This window comes from Coniophora puteana (assembly GCF_000271625.1).
Source record: "Coniophora puteana RWD-64-598 SS2 unplaced genomic scaffold CONPUscaffold_6, whole genome shotgun sequence".
In the NCBI taxonomy this organism is placed as follows: Eukaryota; Fungi; Basidiomycota; class Agaricomycetes; order Boletales; family Coniophoraceae; genus Coniophora; species Coniophora puteana.
Genome location: NW_006913058.1, coordinates 1,455,134 through 1,471,798, shown reverse-complemented (window position 1 = coordinate 1,471,798; position 16,665 = coordinate 1,455,134). Strand labels below are relative to the sequence as shown.

At 53.0% G+C, this 16,665-nt stretch overlaps 5 protein-coding genes across 5 annotated transcripts; 1 reads left to right on the top strand and 4 right to left on the bottom strand.

The window, feature by feature from the left end:
• Positions 1 to 135: 135 nt before the first annotated feature.
• On the top strand, positions 136 to 3,326 carry CONPUDRAFT_165518 (D123-domain-containing protein; the record flags this gene model as incomplete). Its single annotated transcript, XM_007770524.1, has 6 exons — positions 136 to 314; positions 367 to 529; positions 587 to 833; positions 893 to 1,021; positions 1,074 to 3,094; positions 3,160 to 3,326. The coding sequence occupies 5 exons, from the start codon at positions 136 to 138 to the stop codon at positions 1,391 to 1,393; spliced, it is 1,038 nt and encodes a 345-aa protein (XP_007768714.1). The 3' UTR covers positions 1,394 to 3,094; positions 3,160 to 3,326.
• A 3,174-nt stretch (positions 3,327 to 6,500) lies between these two features.
• On the bottom strand, positions 6,501 to 8,238 carry CONPUDRAFT_56006 (oleoyl phosphatidylcholine desaturase; the record flags this gene model as incomplete). The annotated part of the gene is made up of 8 exons (XM_007770048.1): positions 6,501 to 6,732; positions 6,791 to 7,021; positions 7,075 to 7,231; positions 7,282 to 7,351; positions 7,406 to 7,646; positions 7,720 to 7,974; positions 8,034 to 8,078; positions 8,144 to 8,238. The coding sequence occupies 8 exons, from the start codon at positions 8,236 to 8,238 to the stop codon at positions 6,501 to 6,503; spliced, it is 1,326 nt and encodes a 441-aa protein (XP_007768238.1).
• A 624-nt stretch (positions 8,239 to 8,862) lies between these two features.
• On the bottom strand, positions 8,863 to 10,886 carry CONPUDRAFT_82332 (kinase-like protein). The gene is made up of 5 exons (XM_007770523.1): positions 10,756 to 10,886; positions 10,431 to 10,708; positions 10,147 to 10,381; positions 9,746 to 10,092; positions 8,863 to 9,694 (listed from the first exon to the last, which is right to left on the bottom strand). The coding sequence occupies exons 1-5, from the start codon at positions 10,826 to 10,828 to the stop codon at positions 9,038 to 9,040; spliced, it is 1,590 nt and encodes a 529-aa protein (XP_007768713.1). The 5' UTR covers positions 10,829 to 10,886; the 3' UTR covers positions 8,863 to 9,037.
• Positions 10,887 to 11,069: 183 nt separating this feature from the next.
• Positions 11,070 to 13,781, bottom strand: CONPUDRAFT_82330 (pyruvate decarboxylase). Its single transcript, XM_007770522.1, has 15 exons — positions 13,613 to 13,781; positions 13,527 to 13,560; positions 13,465 to 13,472; positions 13,371 to 13,414; positions 13,245 to 13,322; positions 13,147 to 13,190; positions 12,998 to 13,097; positions 12,834 to 12,948; positions 12,471 to 12,779; positions 12,280 to 12,420; positions 11,989 to 12,226; positions 11,843 to 11,935; positions 11,596 to 11,788; positions 11,522 to 11,545; positions 11,070 to 11,471 (listed from the first exon to the last, which is right to left on the bottom strand). Exons 1-15 carry the CDS (start codon positions 13,763 to 13,765, stop codon positions 11,228 to 11,230), a joined length of 1,818 nt encoding a protein of 605 aa, XP_007768712.1. The 5' UTR covers positions 13,766 to 13,781; the 3' UTR covers positions 11,070 to 11,227.
• Positions 13,782 to 15,399: 1,618 nt separating this feature from the next.
• CONPUDRAFT_82328 (uncharacterized protein) lies at positions 15,400 to 16,582 on the bottom strand. The gene is made up of 4 exons (XM_007770521.1): positions 16,269 to 16,582; positions 16,117 to 16,208; positions 15,959 to 16,051; positions 15,400 to 15,904 (listed from the first exon to the last, which is right to left on the bottom strand). The coding sequence occupies exons 1-4, from the start codon at positions 16,421 to 16,423 to the stop codon at positions 15,507 to 15,509; spliced, it is 738 nt and encodes a 245-aa protein (XP_007768711.1). The 5' UTR covers positions 16,424 to 16,582; the 3' UTR covers positions 15,400 to 15,506.
• Between the last annotated feature and the right edge of the window lie 83 nt (positions 16,583 to 16,665).

The window sequence follows — 16,665 nt, the reverse complement described above, 5'->3', positions numbered from 1 at the left end:
CCAGACAATGGAACGTGTACCGTACTCGGTGTGCCAACGCGAGAGCTACTTGGGAGACATCCCGAATCGAGAATGTTGCGTGCTGTATCGGCTGGCGCGAATTGAGCGGGGAACGGTTAGCGTTTGTTGGTCTTGATGTCATCTTCCTTCAACCCTGCCTTCACCACCTCGGACATCCTAGCCTGCCAGTTCTCATCCTGGTACAAGGACTTTGCTCCTGTCAGCATCCGATCGACCATTATCCCTCTGAGCGCAGAGTTTCTCGCGTATCTTGACGAAGATGGCGTTTTCGTGCCTGCAGGATCTGAGGGTGTGTCCGTGCGGTTTACCTTCACTATCGGCCAGGCAGGTTTGACAAGCACGCAGAACGGAAGAGGATCACCTCCTAGATGGAAAGGATGACAGTGACTCGGACGAAGACGAAGGGGAGACCAGACGTTACTCGTTTCCCGAACTCGATGCGCAGATAAGAGCTGTCGTCGCACAGTACGGCGGTGTGTTTCCAAAACTCAATTTTACCTCGCCAAAGGTGTGTCAGGGGAAGTCCCGCTTGCATGCTGCAGCTAAAGTGGTTGATGACGCAAAGGACGCTGCTTGGGTTCTCCCTCCATCATCGCCGCTTAAATGCACATCGCCGGCTGACGTTTACCTTCTCCTGAAATCATCCGACTTCATCCCCCACGATTTGCACGCCCCCAGCGTCTTCGAAGGCTGCATAGATGCAAGTTCACCCACAGCGCCGGGTTACCAACTGGAGCTTGTCCTGAGGAAGTGGTACTCGGTGGATCGCAGTCGCGAGTTTCGGTGCTTCGTGCGGGACAATGCATTGATCGGTGAGTATATGCGCGCCAAACTGACTGCTTGCCCTGACCGACGCACTCGATCCCTTCAGGCATATGTCAGCGCGACACCAACTTCTATGACTATATGCTCGAGAGGGAGACTCGCGACAAGATCCTCTCGACTGCTACGAAGTTCTGGACAGAGGAAGTTAAGAAGCGATGGAAGGGAGGTGAAAACTGTGAGCTCTCCCTAGCCCCGTCTTCACGTCCGGTGTTCACGCAGCTGGTTAGATGTGTTCGACATCTTGTTCACTCGCGACCTGTCGCGAGCGCACGTCGTAGACATCAATCCCTACGCTCCTCGCACAGACACGCTTTTCTTCAGCTACGAGGAACTTGAAGAACTTCACGTCCGAAGCCAATCTTCCCCGGACTCTACCACAATCCCAGAGCTCCGCACTATCACATCGCACGGTGAAGTCGCCTCCGCACCAGCCAACCAACACAACATGGTGCCCATGGAGGCACTCAGCCTTGGTGCGGACCAAGGTGCTTGGGCGGACGCGATCCAGGAGGCGGTCCGTAATCAAAAGGCGGATGACGATGGGTAAAATCGGGTATATGCATTCAGATCGTCTACAAAGAATAGATATCATGATACATGGCATTTCCTACCGATACAATATGGTGTCGTACAAACTACGTCTGTCCCTTAGGCAGTAAACTAGTCCACTTCATGAGTCGTGTACCAATGTTGATATGCGACGTTTCGTCTAGTTCAGTAAAACGTCCTCTACGCGGCCTTCCGCCGCGAATGACCCTCCCGGGTCCCGGATAACGATGTGCTTGGAAATATGAAGTCTCATTTGGACTTCGCCAGACGCGCAAGGTGCGAGCAGGTCGAATTGAGCGAGGAGAGTCCGTGTACACGACTTGTCGGCGCCATACTCCTCCGTTCGCAGCATGCTATCATGCTGTCGAACCCTAGTCGTCAAGGTGCCTCCAGACTCCTGATAATCTCGTCGAGAACCCCCTTGGCCTCACACGAGACGTCCGCATTGCAGATAAACCGCTTCGTCGACTTGACGGCTGCAAGAAGCTTACTCTCCATATCCCTCCCCACGTCCCGCTCTGTGTCGGCAACAGTGTCCGAGTCCGAGTCTGCGATAGGGAGGGTTGCTGAACGGTTCGCGATGACAAAGTCGAGCGTGATCTGCGCGAGCTGGGGAAGGAGCGCGTCGCCGAAGCCTTCGTGCCGCCAGAGCGCGTAGGGAGGCTTGCTCATATAGCCCCAGGCACTGGATAGAAGAGTCCATATGTGTCGTCCGCGGATGACATGTAGAATGTCGGCTTTGTTAGGGTATTGGCTGTCGTGCGAAGGTCGGAGGAGAAGAAGATAGAGCGCGAAGCTGCCCGAAATGTTCTCTAGCTGGAAGCGTGGTAATTCGTCGAGTGTGCCCGCAATGATTTGCGAGATACTGTTGTACCGATCCGAGTCTGCTGGGTTGATGCTGTGAGCGAGCTCTGCGTGCGCGAGCTTGAAAGCAATCGCGAGATGCTGGAGGTCTTCTTCGTAGAACTCCAGGCTCTCATTCGGTGACGTGTGTCCGCTTTTCATGGGACAGATATTGTAGAAGAGGGCAGCGTTGAGCGAGGGCGGTATGTGCGTGAGGAGTTGAAGGTGAAGCGATTCATCGGGACGGGGATGATCTCCGAGGCAGCGTGCAGCTTGTAGTGCGGCGAGGCGGACGCGAGACGGTTTGTCGTGACCCAGAGCAAAGGCGATGGCACTGAGGTATTCTGCTCGTTTCTCGACGGTCCCAGATCCTTGAACTCGACTGAGGGTTAGGAGCGCGTCAGTAACCGCGTTTTTGGAGAAGCGACGGCAATGGTGCGAAAGGAAGTCGACCAGCCAACCGAAATCCTCTGAGCAGAGCGCTCGGACAGGAACCGTGATATGCCGTGAAGACCCGTCCCCCCGACCATAGTTGGTCGCCACGCTTAAGCGCAGGGCTGAGCACGCATCTTGCCAACAACGCGATGTCTTGAATGGCGGGGCTCCTGCTTTTGTCTGTTCAGTGGCCTCTCTGACGAGAGTACGGCAGAGCTGGAAGGCCCAGCGAGGTATATCATGGTCGAAAGAAGTAGTGTGGAACGCCTCGATCTCCATGATGTTTGACAACGGACCAAGGAAATCAATTGCATGTCTGACAGCTGGGTGCATACTTTGAATCGAGTTCGGGCTCGGGCTAGCGCTCAAGACTTCTTTGAGCCTCTGGAGAATCTGTGCCAAGAGGGGACCAACTACTGAACTGCGAAAAGACCAACCGTTGGTCAGTAAACCAAGTATCGTGCAACTAACCATCTATCAGCTGACCTTTTGTCGATCTTCTCAAGATCTCTGGGATCAAATTTGAGTCCGAGCACCATTCCCATTGCCAACAGCGCATTGGCCATGATATTCCCTGGAGGCAAAGGCTGGGTCAGGAGGCGCGCCACCGCATCCACGACGACCTCATCGAGATGCGGCGAGTCAGAAGAGCGATGGCGGCACGATAACACGTGGAGAAGGACGTGAGACATCCACGGAAGATGCACGGCCGGAATGGCTGGTATGTGATGCGGCTTTCGCAAGAGCCGGAAGATGAAGTCGAATTCGGGATCCGTTCCCTCGAGCGTGGCCGTCAGCCGGATGTCGTGTACGGTGCCCAGCGGGAGTACGTTCAACCGTCCTTGTCCGAAGTTCTCGTAAAACAGGTGCAGCAGCGCCTTTCCGCACGCGAGGGCACGGTCCCGCCCATGAGGAACGAGACGGACATACTGCGTGTTCTCGTAGCAGCACATGAAGGTATCTCGGAGCTGCTCGAAAGCGGCGGAGATGGCGAGAGTCGAAGGCCACTCCACCTCTGGTACCATTCTTGCCGCTATGGTTATGATTTCGGGGTTGCCGGATGTTTCGAGCAGCCATCGAATCGAAGAGGCATCGAGGGAATTGACCGGCATCTCAGGTAAGTCCAGCCGCATGACGTCGGTGGCAGAAGAAAGAAGTCGTGGAGTGTGGCCAAGTTCGACGAGAGAATCCCGGGACGGTAAAATGGACATGTCGGCGGTAGATCTCTTGAAGAGGCTTCGCACACGTGTCAGTGCGATGTCGATAAACCCTGAGGGCCAAGGGAATGCTGAGGTGAGAAGGCCCTCTTGCCTCTTCAGGAGCTCCCAGAACGACTTTAGGGGTTTGAATATGAGATGAAGAAACCGAGTTGTCGTAGACCGGAAGGGACAGGAGCTGGATATCATGGAGGATACCACGATGCCAACGTAGAACAAAAATCCAAAAACGGTGCTTATGACGAGTACACTCGCGATGATCCATTCTTGACCCCAGATGTTGGCCGAGAGCCCAATACCGAAGAGAAGGAGAGAAATCTGGAGTAAAATCGGAAGTGCTTCGAGCACAGCCTCGAGGTGCCAAGCCTCGACGCCATTCAACTTGGCTTGTCGGCGCCTCCCTCGAGCATCGGCGGAACCACGTCCAAATCGCCTATATTGGGAAAGCCACTGTTTTCCTAGCACGGCTCCTAGAGCTGCGAGAACGCTGGTGGCAATACTGGCGTACATCAGCGACTGCGCCCAAATCACAAGCGCATCCGGGCCCTGCCATACGCGGAGCTGGAGTGCTGAGGGATCGTTAGCAAACGCACTGGGATCAATGGTGTGGATCAGGATTTTGAGGAGAATATGGGTGTTGGCGTCGTGGTCGGGGCCCAGGTCGCCTTGAAACGCGCAAACGAACGAGGTTGAGACTGCTGAGAAAAGACCCGACTGGAGCGAATCCCGGGTGAGGCGCTGTGGCCGGCAAAAGTGAAACGGGACGCACGAAAATAAGGACGATGTCCATATCACCCTTGTATTTGTCCACAAAGTCCATGTCGTACTCATTTGCCTCCTGTTGATAGATGGTCCAGAATTGAGACCGAATGTCCGTTCCGTCATAGCGTGCAGGAGTTTTACTGCTGTGCAACGTGTCTAGAATCTGCTCAAGGAGGTGGATCGTTCTACATGTGTCGATCAAAATCTTCATTACCACCGCAAGGCACTGCAAACGGCAAAACTCACCTATCGCCGTCCCTCCCTTGTTCTGCATCCGTTTTGTTCAACCCGCCCTCTGAAGTGCCCATCCCGACAGTGCGTCCAACCCGAGTCAGGCGCCTTTGAATACGTCGGCCGTCTTCGTTGAGGTTCGAGGCTGAGGGCGAACCAGAGCATTCTCATCTTCCGTCGGGGCGGTCTCCATATATCAGGTCGCCTTATCCTCCCAGAACCGGCTGATGCGTTCACGTAAAGTGCTGTCGGTGGGGAAATAAGAGGATCCCTCTCCCACTGTGGGGTTAACGCGCTCCTTACAAGCTTGCAGGAATTTCAAGCTCTTCCTGGGGATGTCAGCCCCCCACGCGTACGGCCCGAAGATTCCAGGGTGGTTCCAGGCAACTCGGAGCAAAAAGGCGCATACATTGCTGTAAGAAACTTCAACAGCAGATAGCTGGCTGGAACATCGAACGTATCTGGGTGATGCAAATCGCCGCCAATGAAAGATGGTAGTGAGCTGATTGGTTTCAGCGGCATGAGAATCCGGGATAAGGTGCTTCTGCCGGGAACACGACAGAGACACGGTGCCACTTCGCGTCCTCGGAAGCTCAGATTCTTCATGGGGCGTGGGACGCTTCCTCAACTCTATGGGTAGGTACAGACCTCGGATAATACTCTGGGTTTGATCATGGCAACGCTCAGTGGTCCTGACCCCCGACGGCTGGAGTCCTGAGCATATTGAGGCAAATTTTGAGGGTCTGTAGAGGAACTGTTAGCATAATTGCGAATGCGACCTACGGGAAACAAGCGCTTACCCAGCACAATGTTATCTCCTTCGGATGATTCTGAACGTTACGGCTCAGCACATCATAGAGCAATGAAACGTACGTCGCGCCGATAAGCAGGTGGTCTATCCACAACAGGTACGAACAACCCGAATCTCGCATTGCCAGGCAATTCCATCATTCGTTTACATCTTGAAGCGGGATAAGTAAGTCCAGCCTATTTTCATCCCTTCCGCACCTCAATTTCGGTTCCTTGATGATGGCACCCGGACATTCAAGGAGACAAGGTAAGACCAAGACCAAGAGCCCGTAAAACACTCGCTTTTTACGAAGAATTCCGACCAGAGATGTACCATATGTTTTGCGGGACCTTGGTTTCAGTGTCTGGTGCCTGGGGCTTCAAGCTTCAAGCTTCAAGCTTCAAGTTGGCGGGGTTCATCGACCCTCACCTTTTCTCCCCTACCTTTCAAAAGAGCGCCAATGCTGGGCGGCAAAGTCACTGAAGAATTATACTGCCCATGGATCGGCAAGATGGCGCATACAATCCAAAGGGGTGGGGTAAATCTGTCCCCTGATGCATTCTCACGGCGTAACGAAGCCCCTATCCTTGGCCCATACCCCAAGCATCTGCAGTTGCTCATGCGAAACTTGTGCGACACCTCAAGCAGCTCAGTGGTAAGCGCGGTAAGCACTGGCGGTGGCTTTGATTATTTGTTTCCGATTGTCTGATTAACATTAGACTATGTAAGGCCGTGATAACTTTTCGTATGGGTCGCCCAGGACCCTCTAGCGTAACCGTCTAAAAACCCTCTATGGATGTGCTGCCAAACAGACGAGAAAGTAGAGCTCAGAGCTTATCCACCTCGATACCAGAGTCGCTGGCATCACCGTCGCTACGATGCGAGGGACGCGAAGCAGCAACACCGTAGGCATTCTTGTAAAACAGGATGTTGCCTTCGTCCTCAACGAACCTGCATTCCCTGAAGACGCGGTACATCTCGCCCCAGCCACCAGGAGCGCCCTCGAGCCTGATGCCAGCCGGGTCGAGAACCTTGCGAAGAGCGGCGGAAGCCTCCCAACTATATCAGAAGGGAGCATGAGTTTTCATTAGGTGATGCTACACAGGGATAGACGTACGCATGGTAGTGAGGGATCTTGCTGCAGACGTGATGGGCAACGTGGGTCTCCGAAATACCGTGGGTTGCGTGGGCACCAATCCATCCCATGATCTTGCCGCAGCCACCAAGAAGTTGGCGATCGAGAGTAGAAAGGGCACCACGGGGGAAGGTGAACTCGGGAGCGCGGTAGTGGGGGAGAATGGGGTCGGTATGCTGGAGGAAGGTGATGAGGACGAGCCAGTGGTTCACCCTGAGCAGCAGTTGATTAGTGGAATGTCTGCCGGAATCATGACAGGCGCTTACCAGACGTAGGGGACCAGGTAAAGACGGAAAACAGTCGAGAATCCATACGTGTAGATGGAGTAAGCAACAGCACCAAGCCAGAGCAATATGCCAACGTCAGAAAGGACGATCTGTCCGTAGTGGTGAGGCTGGAACATGACGGCGGTGGGCTTGAAGTCTGGCGAAGAGTTAGTCTATGTCTTAAATTTTGACGGACGATGACCTTACGGTTGGTGCCCTTGGGGTATCTCTTCTGGCCAGATGCGTTAATGGTAAGGTACATGATCCAACCACCGAGCTGCATGCCTACAGTCAGCGAGAAGGCCTCGAAAATATTATCACTGAAACATACCAAGTAGGTAGCGCATCCCAAAGCAGCACCAATAGGTGAGTCGCCAATGGCTTCCCAAAGCTCCTGCTTGACTTCCTCGCTGACGTTGGCGCCATGTATGTCTTCCTTGGTGGGGTCAAACGGCGGGAGGCCAAGCTGCGACCGGGACTTCGGAACGTAAACCTGGTCCTGAGTCATGTGGGCGGTCGAAGCATGGTGCTTCGCGTGCGTTACTCTCCAAGAGTGATAAGGCACACCGAGGCTGCGTGTTCGAAATCGTCACCGACGTGGTAATGAGTCACGTGGAATATTAATGAAACACCGAAAAAACGTACGCGGAGTGAAGGACCCAACCAACAAAGTTGTTGACGAACTTAGACTCGGAGAAGGCTTGGTGACCACACTCATGGGCGATGACCCAGAGACCGGTGGCGAAGAGGCCGACCCAGAAGCTGTAGACGGCCCAGACAGCGAAACGAGCGAAGGGGTAGAGGTACGGGTGGGGGAGGCTCAGTTGCGAGGGCGTGATGAAAGCGTCGAGATATGTTGCAGCCTTGTAAACGGATCCAATGACTACCAGGTCCCAAACACTGGAGGGTGGCAAAAATGAGGATGGTTCACACGTGAATGTTGAGCAGCGAACACGTACATGTAGAGCGACGACCTAAACGCGGACCGCTTGTGACAATGCGCACTACACAGCAAAGGCTTGAGTACCAATGGATTGCAAGTGCCCAGCGACACGTCGAAAGCACGTACGGGATGGCACTCAGCAGGTCCTTGATGGTGAGGTCGGGGATAACGATTTCATTCTGTTTGACAGACGCGCTGTCTGTCTTGGTTGCTACACCCATGTTGTATAGGTCGCCGTCGTCTTACGTTGAATTGAGAACGGTCTAGTCTATGAAAGAAAAGAACGAAGAAAAAATATGGGAGGGGGAAAGGGGAAAGGGGAGGGGAGGGTAAGAAAACCTAGGGACGGGCTTCACGCAGAGCTGCTTTAAATTTCCTTTGGGGCAAATTAGAGTTCGGTCATTTCCGGATGCACGTGCGCGGTGAATGGTGAACCGAACAGTAATTCGCGTTGGAATTGTCGCGATATCGATTCCGCGCAACCTATCGTGCGTAAAACAAACCATTTGGCCCGAGAGTCTGTTTTCCACCCTGTAGACTCTTATGTTGGGTTACTTTGCAACTCCTGGAAATGCCAGTCAAGAAGCCTCTAGTCTACAGTTGTTGAGACGCTTGCAACCCCATCCTTATCGGACGCCACTCCGACCGGATTCGGTCTTTTTACTTCCGTTGATCTCATAGTGGTGTGGGGTGATCTTATTATCTCCACAAGATGCAGCTGATTTCAGCTGTCATTTCAGCTATCAAAGTGCAACAACCGCCGCTCTTGTCCTTTCAGGGGTTCCGCTGGGGCAGCACACCTATGCACACAGCAACTGCTCATGGTGAACCACGTCTCGGCCGAGGTCGATAGCAAATACATAGCGAGTACTAGCAAATATGATATCGATAACTAGAAAAATAGCTATGTACGGAAGTTTACGGGAACCAAGAAAAGTCCTCACACGGTCCTCGGCGCCTGGTTCAGAGAACGACTCCCGAGCGCGAGCGACGGCCTCCCCAAAAGACCACCCCAGACAATTAGCCAAGTGCCTGCAATCGATCCGCAACCCCATCTAGGAACGCCAACCCGTCCTTGGTGATCGTCCGAGACGTGGTGCGACTTGTAATTGTCGAGAAATCGGCGACCATCTTCGCCAGCGCGCGTTTGTCCGCAACAATCGCCACTTGACGTCTCAAGCTCGCGATGGCAATCAGCTTATCGCTGACCCCGACGACTTGCGAGTTCTGACTATCGTTGCGTGACGTGCGCCGTGGTATCACATAGACGGATGGATCCGCGAGCTGCCTGTGCAGGGCGTCGAGGAATGCGAATCCTTCCTTTGTGAGCGTACGCGATCGATTGGTCTGGTGGAACTTGGAAAACTGCCTGACCACGTCGGCCAGAGCCTGGTTGTCGGTTGCATTGCTGACAGTCTTCGTGAACCGCTGCAGCTCCATCGCTTTGCCCATGCGCGTAGGCGGCAATTGGCCCGAGGAATCCTCGTCATCGCTGCTGAGCTCGATGATCTCCTTCGCCTTCTTCCGCTGTGCATCGCTCTTTCCGGAACCTTGCTGAATATTGGTCTTCTCCCCCAAGATCGGGCGGTTCGTAAGCTTCAGATTGGCCAGTCCATTAAGCGCCTCCTCGATTTGGGCATCGGTGAAACCGGGACTCTTTGACTTCCGGATGCGAGCCTGAGAATGACAGATATTAGACTGAAACACGTTACAGAGGGATGTATGTACCTGTGCCGATATAATCGGCGTGGGGAGAGGAGGCGGTGGCCAGATGAACTCGTCCACGCTTCCAAACCCTTTATCCTGGGCGAGGTCCTTGAAGGCGCCGATCCACTGCTTGTAGTCTGGGCACTCATAGAACTTCAGCCGTCGGCAGTATCGAAGGAAGTCCTCGAACTCTTGCGGTATCCCCTGGCACAGATCCTCAGGCAATGCGCTCTTCTTGGCTCGTTTAATCTTGTTGTGGGCATAGTCTGTCTTGGGCACGCCGTTTCTCGTCCATGGCAAACCGTAAGGCGTCAAGAGATGGATGAGCATCAGGGCTGCTGCTTCGAGATCATCACGGCGAGAGGGTACTAGACGTCAAGCCGGTCAAACACCGTTTTCGGGATAGGGCGTAGGATACCCACCTTTGCCACGGCAGTGTACATTCACCGAGGTGAACCAATAGTTGCCCAGGAAGTCGCGCTTCTCCTTGCTGTCTGGTATGTGTCGGTGGGTGTGCGGATCGATGTACTGTTTCGAGAAGCCGAAGTCGATCATGTATATTCGCGTATGTTTCGGAGCGAGGCCGAGGACGCAGTTGCCAAGCTGGATATCACGATGCAAGACGCCTCGGTTGTGCATCGTCTCTAATAGGCCAATCTGAGACAGATTAGGGTGTGTAGAAATGATGTTGTAGGCTACCACGCACCAACTGTACCGCGATCGCGCATACACTCCGAAGGTCCATAGATGGCTTTCCACTGCTCTTGTGTACCTTCTCCAAGCTCGTACCCAGTAGATCGATGACAAGATAGTCCCATTTACCCTCTACTCCCGAAGCCCATAGTGTAGGCATTCCCTCTCCTCCCTGCAGATGCGGATATATGTGACGCTCATATCGGTTGGTCGGGCACTCATGGTCGACGTCTTGGATTTTGAGGGCTACTCGTGTGCCGCTGTGAATATGGACAGCCTTGAAGATGGAGCCTAGTAGGTGCTTAGAATTAGTGGAATTGGATAGTTGCTCAGCGCACCAGAGTAGCCCGAGCCCAAGCACTCCTCCAGCCAATAGTTTCCGATTTGTCTGGGTACGGAATGGCGCGACATGGTCGTCCGGTGAATCAAAGAGAATGATAATATAAGATGATGATGATAGATGATACAGATACAGATGTTTAGCTCATGGGTCGGACAGTGCGATAGTGTTGGTCGATGGTAGTGAGTCAATGGATAACTGGCTAAATTGCAAGGCAAAGTTCACGAGGTACGCGTCGGTCACGTGGCTGTTGAAAACGCGGTTTCCACATTTCAACTTTCCAACAGCCTGTCGCCCAACCAGGGAGAGTCAGCCCCTGTTGCTATGAAATTTTTGTAGGAACGACAATGAAGGCAGTGAAGGGAGAGAATCACATTGAAATGCTAGGTAATGTACAGTTCTACTTGATAAAAGTCCATTTTCCCCATCTTACAACGAAAGCCCAAGTTACAGCCGGGTTTGACCAAAAATCAAGCCTCTGGGTCTTGCTCTGCTATCCTTTTCGCCATCGCCTCGCTAAGCTGCGCAGATGCCTTCAGCGCACGCGGAGCGTCATATCTATCCATCATAACCTCAACGAGCTGGATCTTGTCCGCCTTCGCGAATGTCTCGTCCTCGAGCAGGTCGTTCAACTCCTTTTTGTTGTGGACGGTATAGGAGCGAGAGCGAGAGCCATCCTTGTCACCAAAGGTAGTGAGAAGCGACGTGTAATTCCTACAAGGTTTGTCAAGATCCCGTACACTGACAAATTGACGGCGGCTTACCAGTCCACGATGTTGTTGTAATCTCTGGGCGGGGTTAAGCGATATTGTTTATAACAGGCGTTTCGATAACTCACCTATCCATTCCATGCAAATGACGCTCAATAACATAACCGTTGTTATTGAGCACGAAAAGTATCGGATGCACGCCCTTAGCTGTCATCGTCGACAGCTCTTGGGCGGTGACTTGGAGACTACCATCGCCGACAAACAGTATCGTGCGCCCAAGATGGCGTTCACGAGCAGCAACAGCGGCTCCCAGCGTAGTACCTACGTAACATTGGTTACTGGGTCCTCAGCGCTGAAAAGATGAAAGGATCTTACCGACAGACCAGCCAATGCTGCCGAACAATATTTGTGCGACGAAAATGGAGTCCTCGGGAAGCTCAACATCGAGGATACCGAAGCTTGACGTGCCTGAGGCGTCGTAAGCGTTTCTACTCGGATCTAGTTAGGAGCTAAAAACGAACCAGTTTCGGCCACGATGACATCTTTTGGCTTGAAGAACTGGCCCATGCGTGGCCAGAAGTAAGCTTGAGAGATAATGTCGTCCTTTTCGTCGGGGATAAGAGCTTTGTACTGAGGAAGAGGAAGCTGCTTCGCGTCCTCTTCGAACTTATGCAAGCGCTCAGTGAGCTTAGGCAGGAGTTTTTTCATACCAATGCCGGGGAACTGAGCATGACGGATCAGAGTGTGGCCAGAGTGCAGCTACAGTTGACCCAATCAGTGACGTCGTCGATGATGAAGACTGCACACTATACCTCGACGGTCCGCGACGCTGGGACGCTGTACGTGAACATGCCAGTGTTAAAATCGCTCTTCAACGAGCCGATTGAGAGGATGAGTTTCGCATTCTCGACCTTCTCCTTAATCTTCGGGTGGGAGTTAAGGCCAACATACACCTAGAACACTGGATCAGCCAGCAGGCATGAATCATGGTAAAGGAACATACGCCTCCGTAGCGCTCGTAATTCTCGTTAACAGATGTTTTGCCCATGGGCGAGGAGTAAACAGGGAAATGCGTCTTGTGAATCAGATCATTCACTTCTTGCCGTACGTGGTGACGGATGACGCAGGCATCGGTGAGGATCACGACGTCTTGGTCAGCGGCCTCAACGAGCTTGACTATCTCATCGAGCACGAAGGCTTCGACCTCAGAATCATTCGGTGGGGGGCTCCGAGGGAGCTCAACCTTGAGCCTTTTAGCCGAGATCTTGGTAGAAACCAAGTCCATTGGAAGCGTCAAGTATACTGGACGAGCCTACAGTTCGTTAGACATCGCGATAATTCGAGCTAATGCACATATGCGACTGACCGTCGTGATAGCTTGGGCAAGAACTCGGTCGATTTCAGGTCCAGCAGTCACTTTGTCCACGATAGCCGCTTGTGCAATGGTGGTTTGTGCCGCAGCCTTCGTATATGCGTCAAACCTAGACGACATCAGAACGTCCAGTTCAAGGCATGTGTTATGCCACTTGCCTGCCGTCACCGAGAGTATGGTGGAGAATAGGCTTCTGCTTCTGCTGCAGAGTACTCGGTACGCCGACGATGTGTAACACGGGAACCATCTCGGAGAAGGCTACAGCCACTGGTCAGGACCGTTACATATCAGATCATTTGGACCACACCTCCGGCAACTCCATTCATCGCGATGAGTTCTCCGACTCCGAACCTGATAGAAGACGCATTGAAGGGAGCTTCGAGGATGCATTATGAGACCACATACGTTGTCACTATGACACCGATCCCATGCTCCTTGACGCGAGAATAGCCATCCGCAGCATGCGAAGCATTGAGTTCGTTGCTGGGTGTCCACGTGTTAGTCAACGGCTACCGAAGATATTGTACGCACCAGCATCCAATCCACTTGATCTTCGGGTGATCCTCTACGTAGTCCTTGATGCCACCATGAGTACCATAGTCGCATCTTTGAAAGATGAACGTACCAAGAACGCTATTCTAGGGGTAAGGTGTCACTGGCTAATTAGCGCGAACTGTGTGGACTCACGCATATTGAAGTCACCAGGAACACCAAAGATTGACTGCAAATGACAGGCCTCAGCTAGCATAGCATGGCAATAGGGGGATGCATACCTCGACACCCATCTGCTCCAGTCTGGTTAAGATGTACTCGGAGATGGTGATTGTTTCATCGTCCGAGGCATGAATCTGCGTTCTGAGGGCATGCACCTCATGCTCGAGGCGAGAGACTTGTGCTTGAAGGCCACTTGCGTTGGTGTTATCCATGTTAGGAGGTAAGGGGGTGGGATGAAGGCTTGAAGCATTTCCTCAGGGGTTTATATAAGCTCTTAGAGTGCGATAGCCGGTGAAACCCGGCGATCTTGAATACCAAAGTACAGAGGGACTTGCATTGGAGTAGAGTTTGTGACCGTGTGTGACGTGAGATATGACCGAAGCTTTGTCCAAGGAAGCCCCCGCGTGGCGATGCTGGGCCCTTAAAGCCACGTGGTGGACGCGGAAGTTGCTCGAGGCCTGGATGTGCACAGTCAAGGTCGGAAGGCTTCAAAGGTGAGAAACAACAATTTGGGACAAATAGGGGCTTCCTGGTTGGAGGAAAGAGGGTCGCCATCGTCTCATGATCTGTCTTTCATTCCGTCCGAGGCGGTTGAAGTCGGCATAGGCAAGTTTCCTACCACCGCCGTTGAGTTCGGTTACGCTCGGCCAGACTTTGGACAGTTCGAGAAGATGCATGCATCCGTCGGAAATGAGGGACTAGGCAGGGCAAAACTCTTCTCTGAGTTCCGAACCTACAACTGGGGTGAACGGCGGCAACGCCACAGAAGAGGGAGCATATGTGCTAGCTTCGTGGTGGATAAAGGTGCGGTCGGTCGCATCGGTCGCGGCCTAATAGTTCAAGGGACCTTCGGGTAAGTATTTTGATCCTCGACGTGTTCCTAACCTGCGATTAAGCTTGGATGTGCGTATCGCGAGCTGTGAACTCCTATCTTTCGTGCACATCCCAGCTGTAAAAACGGTGGCTTAAATGCGTTTGATGACCACAGTAGATAGCTATAACCAAGATGTTTATGGCTTTCTGGTGAATGATAATCTCCAGGCAGGCTACAAATGCCGCAATCTTGTCCGGTCTTATCCAGAAAGTATGAAATATTGCTCCCACGACCGAGACCCTCAGTCAGGAACCTCAGGCTCTGCGCCCTTCGTGTCCTGGGCCACTTTCCGAGTCTAAAGCGGCTTAATCGAAGGTTCAAGAGATGCGGAGCGTGACTTTCTCAACGTCTAGGTGTCACCTAGGTACATGCTCCTCGAAACGATCTCATAACATGAGACCATCTTCAAGGAGCATGATCTAGAGCATGTATCTAGGACTAGGGTTAAGCCGACGGCAGTGTCGGCTTCTCCCCTAGCAGTCGACGGCGCGAAGCTTCCTTGCCCAAGAAATGCCTGAGCCAGACCTTACCGACCGGTCCGACATAGATGAGGCCGGGCATATGCACTGGTTTTGCCATGGGCTTTGCTCTTTTACAGGTGAAGTTCCTTATGATGCCTCTGGAATCCATGTGTACGCCGCGTCCCATTTCCGTCGACTTGGACTCTCACATCGGCCATGCGATCCGAGTAGAGCCCTACTCGAGTGGTATCGCCTCCAATCGGGCCGAACATAAGTACAGTGTGCCAGCTGCGGACATGTACCTGCCTCGGACTTGCCTCGAAGGCGGATCAAAAGGCTGCCGGACAGGGTAGACCTTCAGCCGAATCATGAGTGTTCGTAGTATGTACAGAGTTATGTATGATACAGATGACGTAGTGCCAAATACCGAAAGCACAGTAAAAGAAGTAACTTCGTAAGCCCGTGATAATCGTACAACATGAATGGCGAGAAAGAGAAATTTGCCCCCAAAGATGAATGTTCAGGAACATCATTAGGATGATCCTAAGTAAGCGTTAAAACGTAAAGAAGAGCGGAAATATGCGTGGAGAAATCATGTCATGGTAGCGGTTCGTATCCTTAGAGGACAAAGAGGGACGTCAAGCCAACAACAATAGGGACAGCAAATATGGCACTGCGTCCGCTATGCTGAGAGGCACCGTTGGTGCTGGAGGTTGGCTGAGCCGAAGAGGCAGCAGAAGTGTTGGATGTCCAACCGGGTGGAAGAGTGGAAACGCCGGAAGGAGAGGCAGAGCTTGACGTAGCGGTCGAGAATGCAGTCAAGGGTGCAACCGAGTCTGTGGGGGAAGGTGTCGTAGACTCCGAGCCAGAAGCGTCCGAGACGCTGGTCGCTGTAGAGCTGGCGGATGAGGCGGTCGCAGAGTCGGAGGGTATCGTGGATGTCGATGAAGACGTAGATGAAGAGGAAGAGCCTATGATCGTGAATTGAGGGCTTGCGTTGCCCGAATCACCGAACACTAACGAAGTAGGTTAGTATATGCCGTAATGCCAGCGGTCCTGCAGGTACTCACAAACGACGATGTAATCATTCCGGGTGGGGACATCAGGGACCGTGATCTGCGCCTGCCCGTCGGTGTACTGGAAGCCAGTGGCGAGCGGGCTGTCTGGATAACAGAGAGAATGCACATGAGTGGTCTGATTTATGAAGATACGCTCCGTAGAGACATACCCAGCATTAGGTTCTCGCTGTTGTTGAACTGATAACCCAAAACCAACATTCCAGTACTGGTCGTCTGCTGAGAAGGGAGGTTGTCCGTGCTCCTAGAGATTGAGAGTCGGCTCAGTCAAGCGCAATGGCACCAACGAAATAGTCGAACTCACCACGTAACCGTCTGAGTCTCGCCTGCATGCCAGACAGTGCTTGCATTCGGACTCGTGATGGGCGGATCTACCACATCGCGCGTACCCACTGGGATGGCGTTCGCCAAGGACGCGAGCACTGAAACAGCCGTGAAGAGGGTCGTGAAGAACATCATCTTGTGAAGGCTGGGGTACGTTGTAGTGCACGAGGGGAGACCGAGCACGGAACTGAGCGGAAAGCAAGTTCGCCAACCATTCTCCACGCGAGAGCCAGCCCATATAAGAGGTGCGATTGTGCGTGGGAACATGCGCGTCAATCACCGCTGCTTCTTCTGTCTTTCATCTCGCGTGCGGTCCGCCCGATGCCCAGCGAAGGATACAGACGTTGTTCTTGACGTCGCTTCAGTCCTATAATAGC

Bases quoted from the DNA above. Each gene is read 5' to 3' on its own strand.
- CONPUDRAFT_82332 (XM_007770523.1), bottom strand. From the start codon at position 10,828: ATGTCGCGCCATTCCGTACCCAGACAAATCGGAAACTATTGGCTGGAG. The intron at 10,709-10,755 runs GTGCGCTGAGCA...AGCACCTACTAG, and splicing joins CTTGGGCTCGGGCTACTCTG to GCTCCATCTTCAAGGCTGTC. The intron at 10,093-10,146 runs GTGGGTATCCTA...CTTGACGTCTAG, and splicing joins TGTACACTGCCGTGGCAAAG to TACCCTCTCGCCGTGATGAT.
- CONPUDRAFT_82330 (XM_007770522.1), bottom strand. From the start codon at position 13,765: ATGGATAACACCAACGCAAGTGGCCTTCAAGCACAAGTCTCTCGCCTC. The intron at 13,191-13,244 runs GTATGTGGTCTC...GTCTTCTATCAG, and splicing joins ATCGGTGTCATAGTGACAAC to GTTCGGAGTCGGAGAACTCA. The intron at 13,098-13,146 runs GTGTGGTCCAAA...CAGTGGCTGTAG, and splicing joins GATGAATGGAGTTGCCGGAG to CCTTCTCCGAGATGGTTCCC.
- CONPUDRAFT_82328 (XM_007770521.1), bottom strand. From the start codon at position 16,423: ATGATGTTCTTCACGACCCTCTTCACGGCTGTTTCAGTGCTCGCGTCC. The intron at 16,209-16,268 runs GTGAGTTCGACT...CTCAATCTCTAG, and splicing joins GAGACTCAGACGGTTACGTG to GAGCACGGACAACCTCCCTT. The intron at 16,052-16,116 runs GTATGTCTCTAC...TCTGTTATCCAG, and splicing joins CAGCGAGAACCTAATGCTGG to ACAGCCCGCTCGCCACTGGC.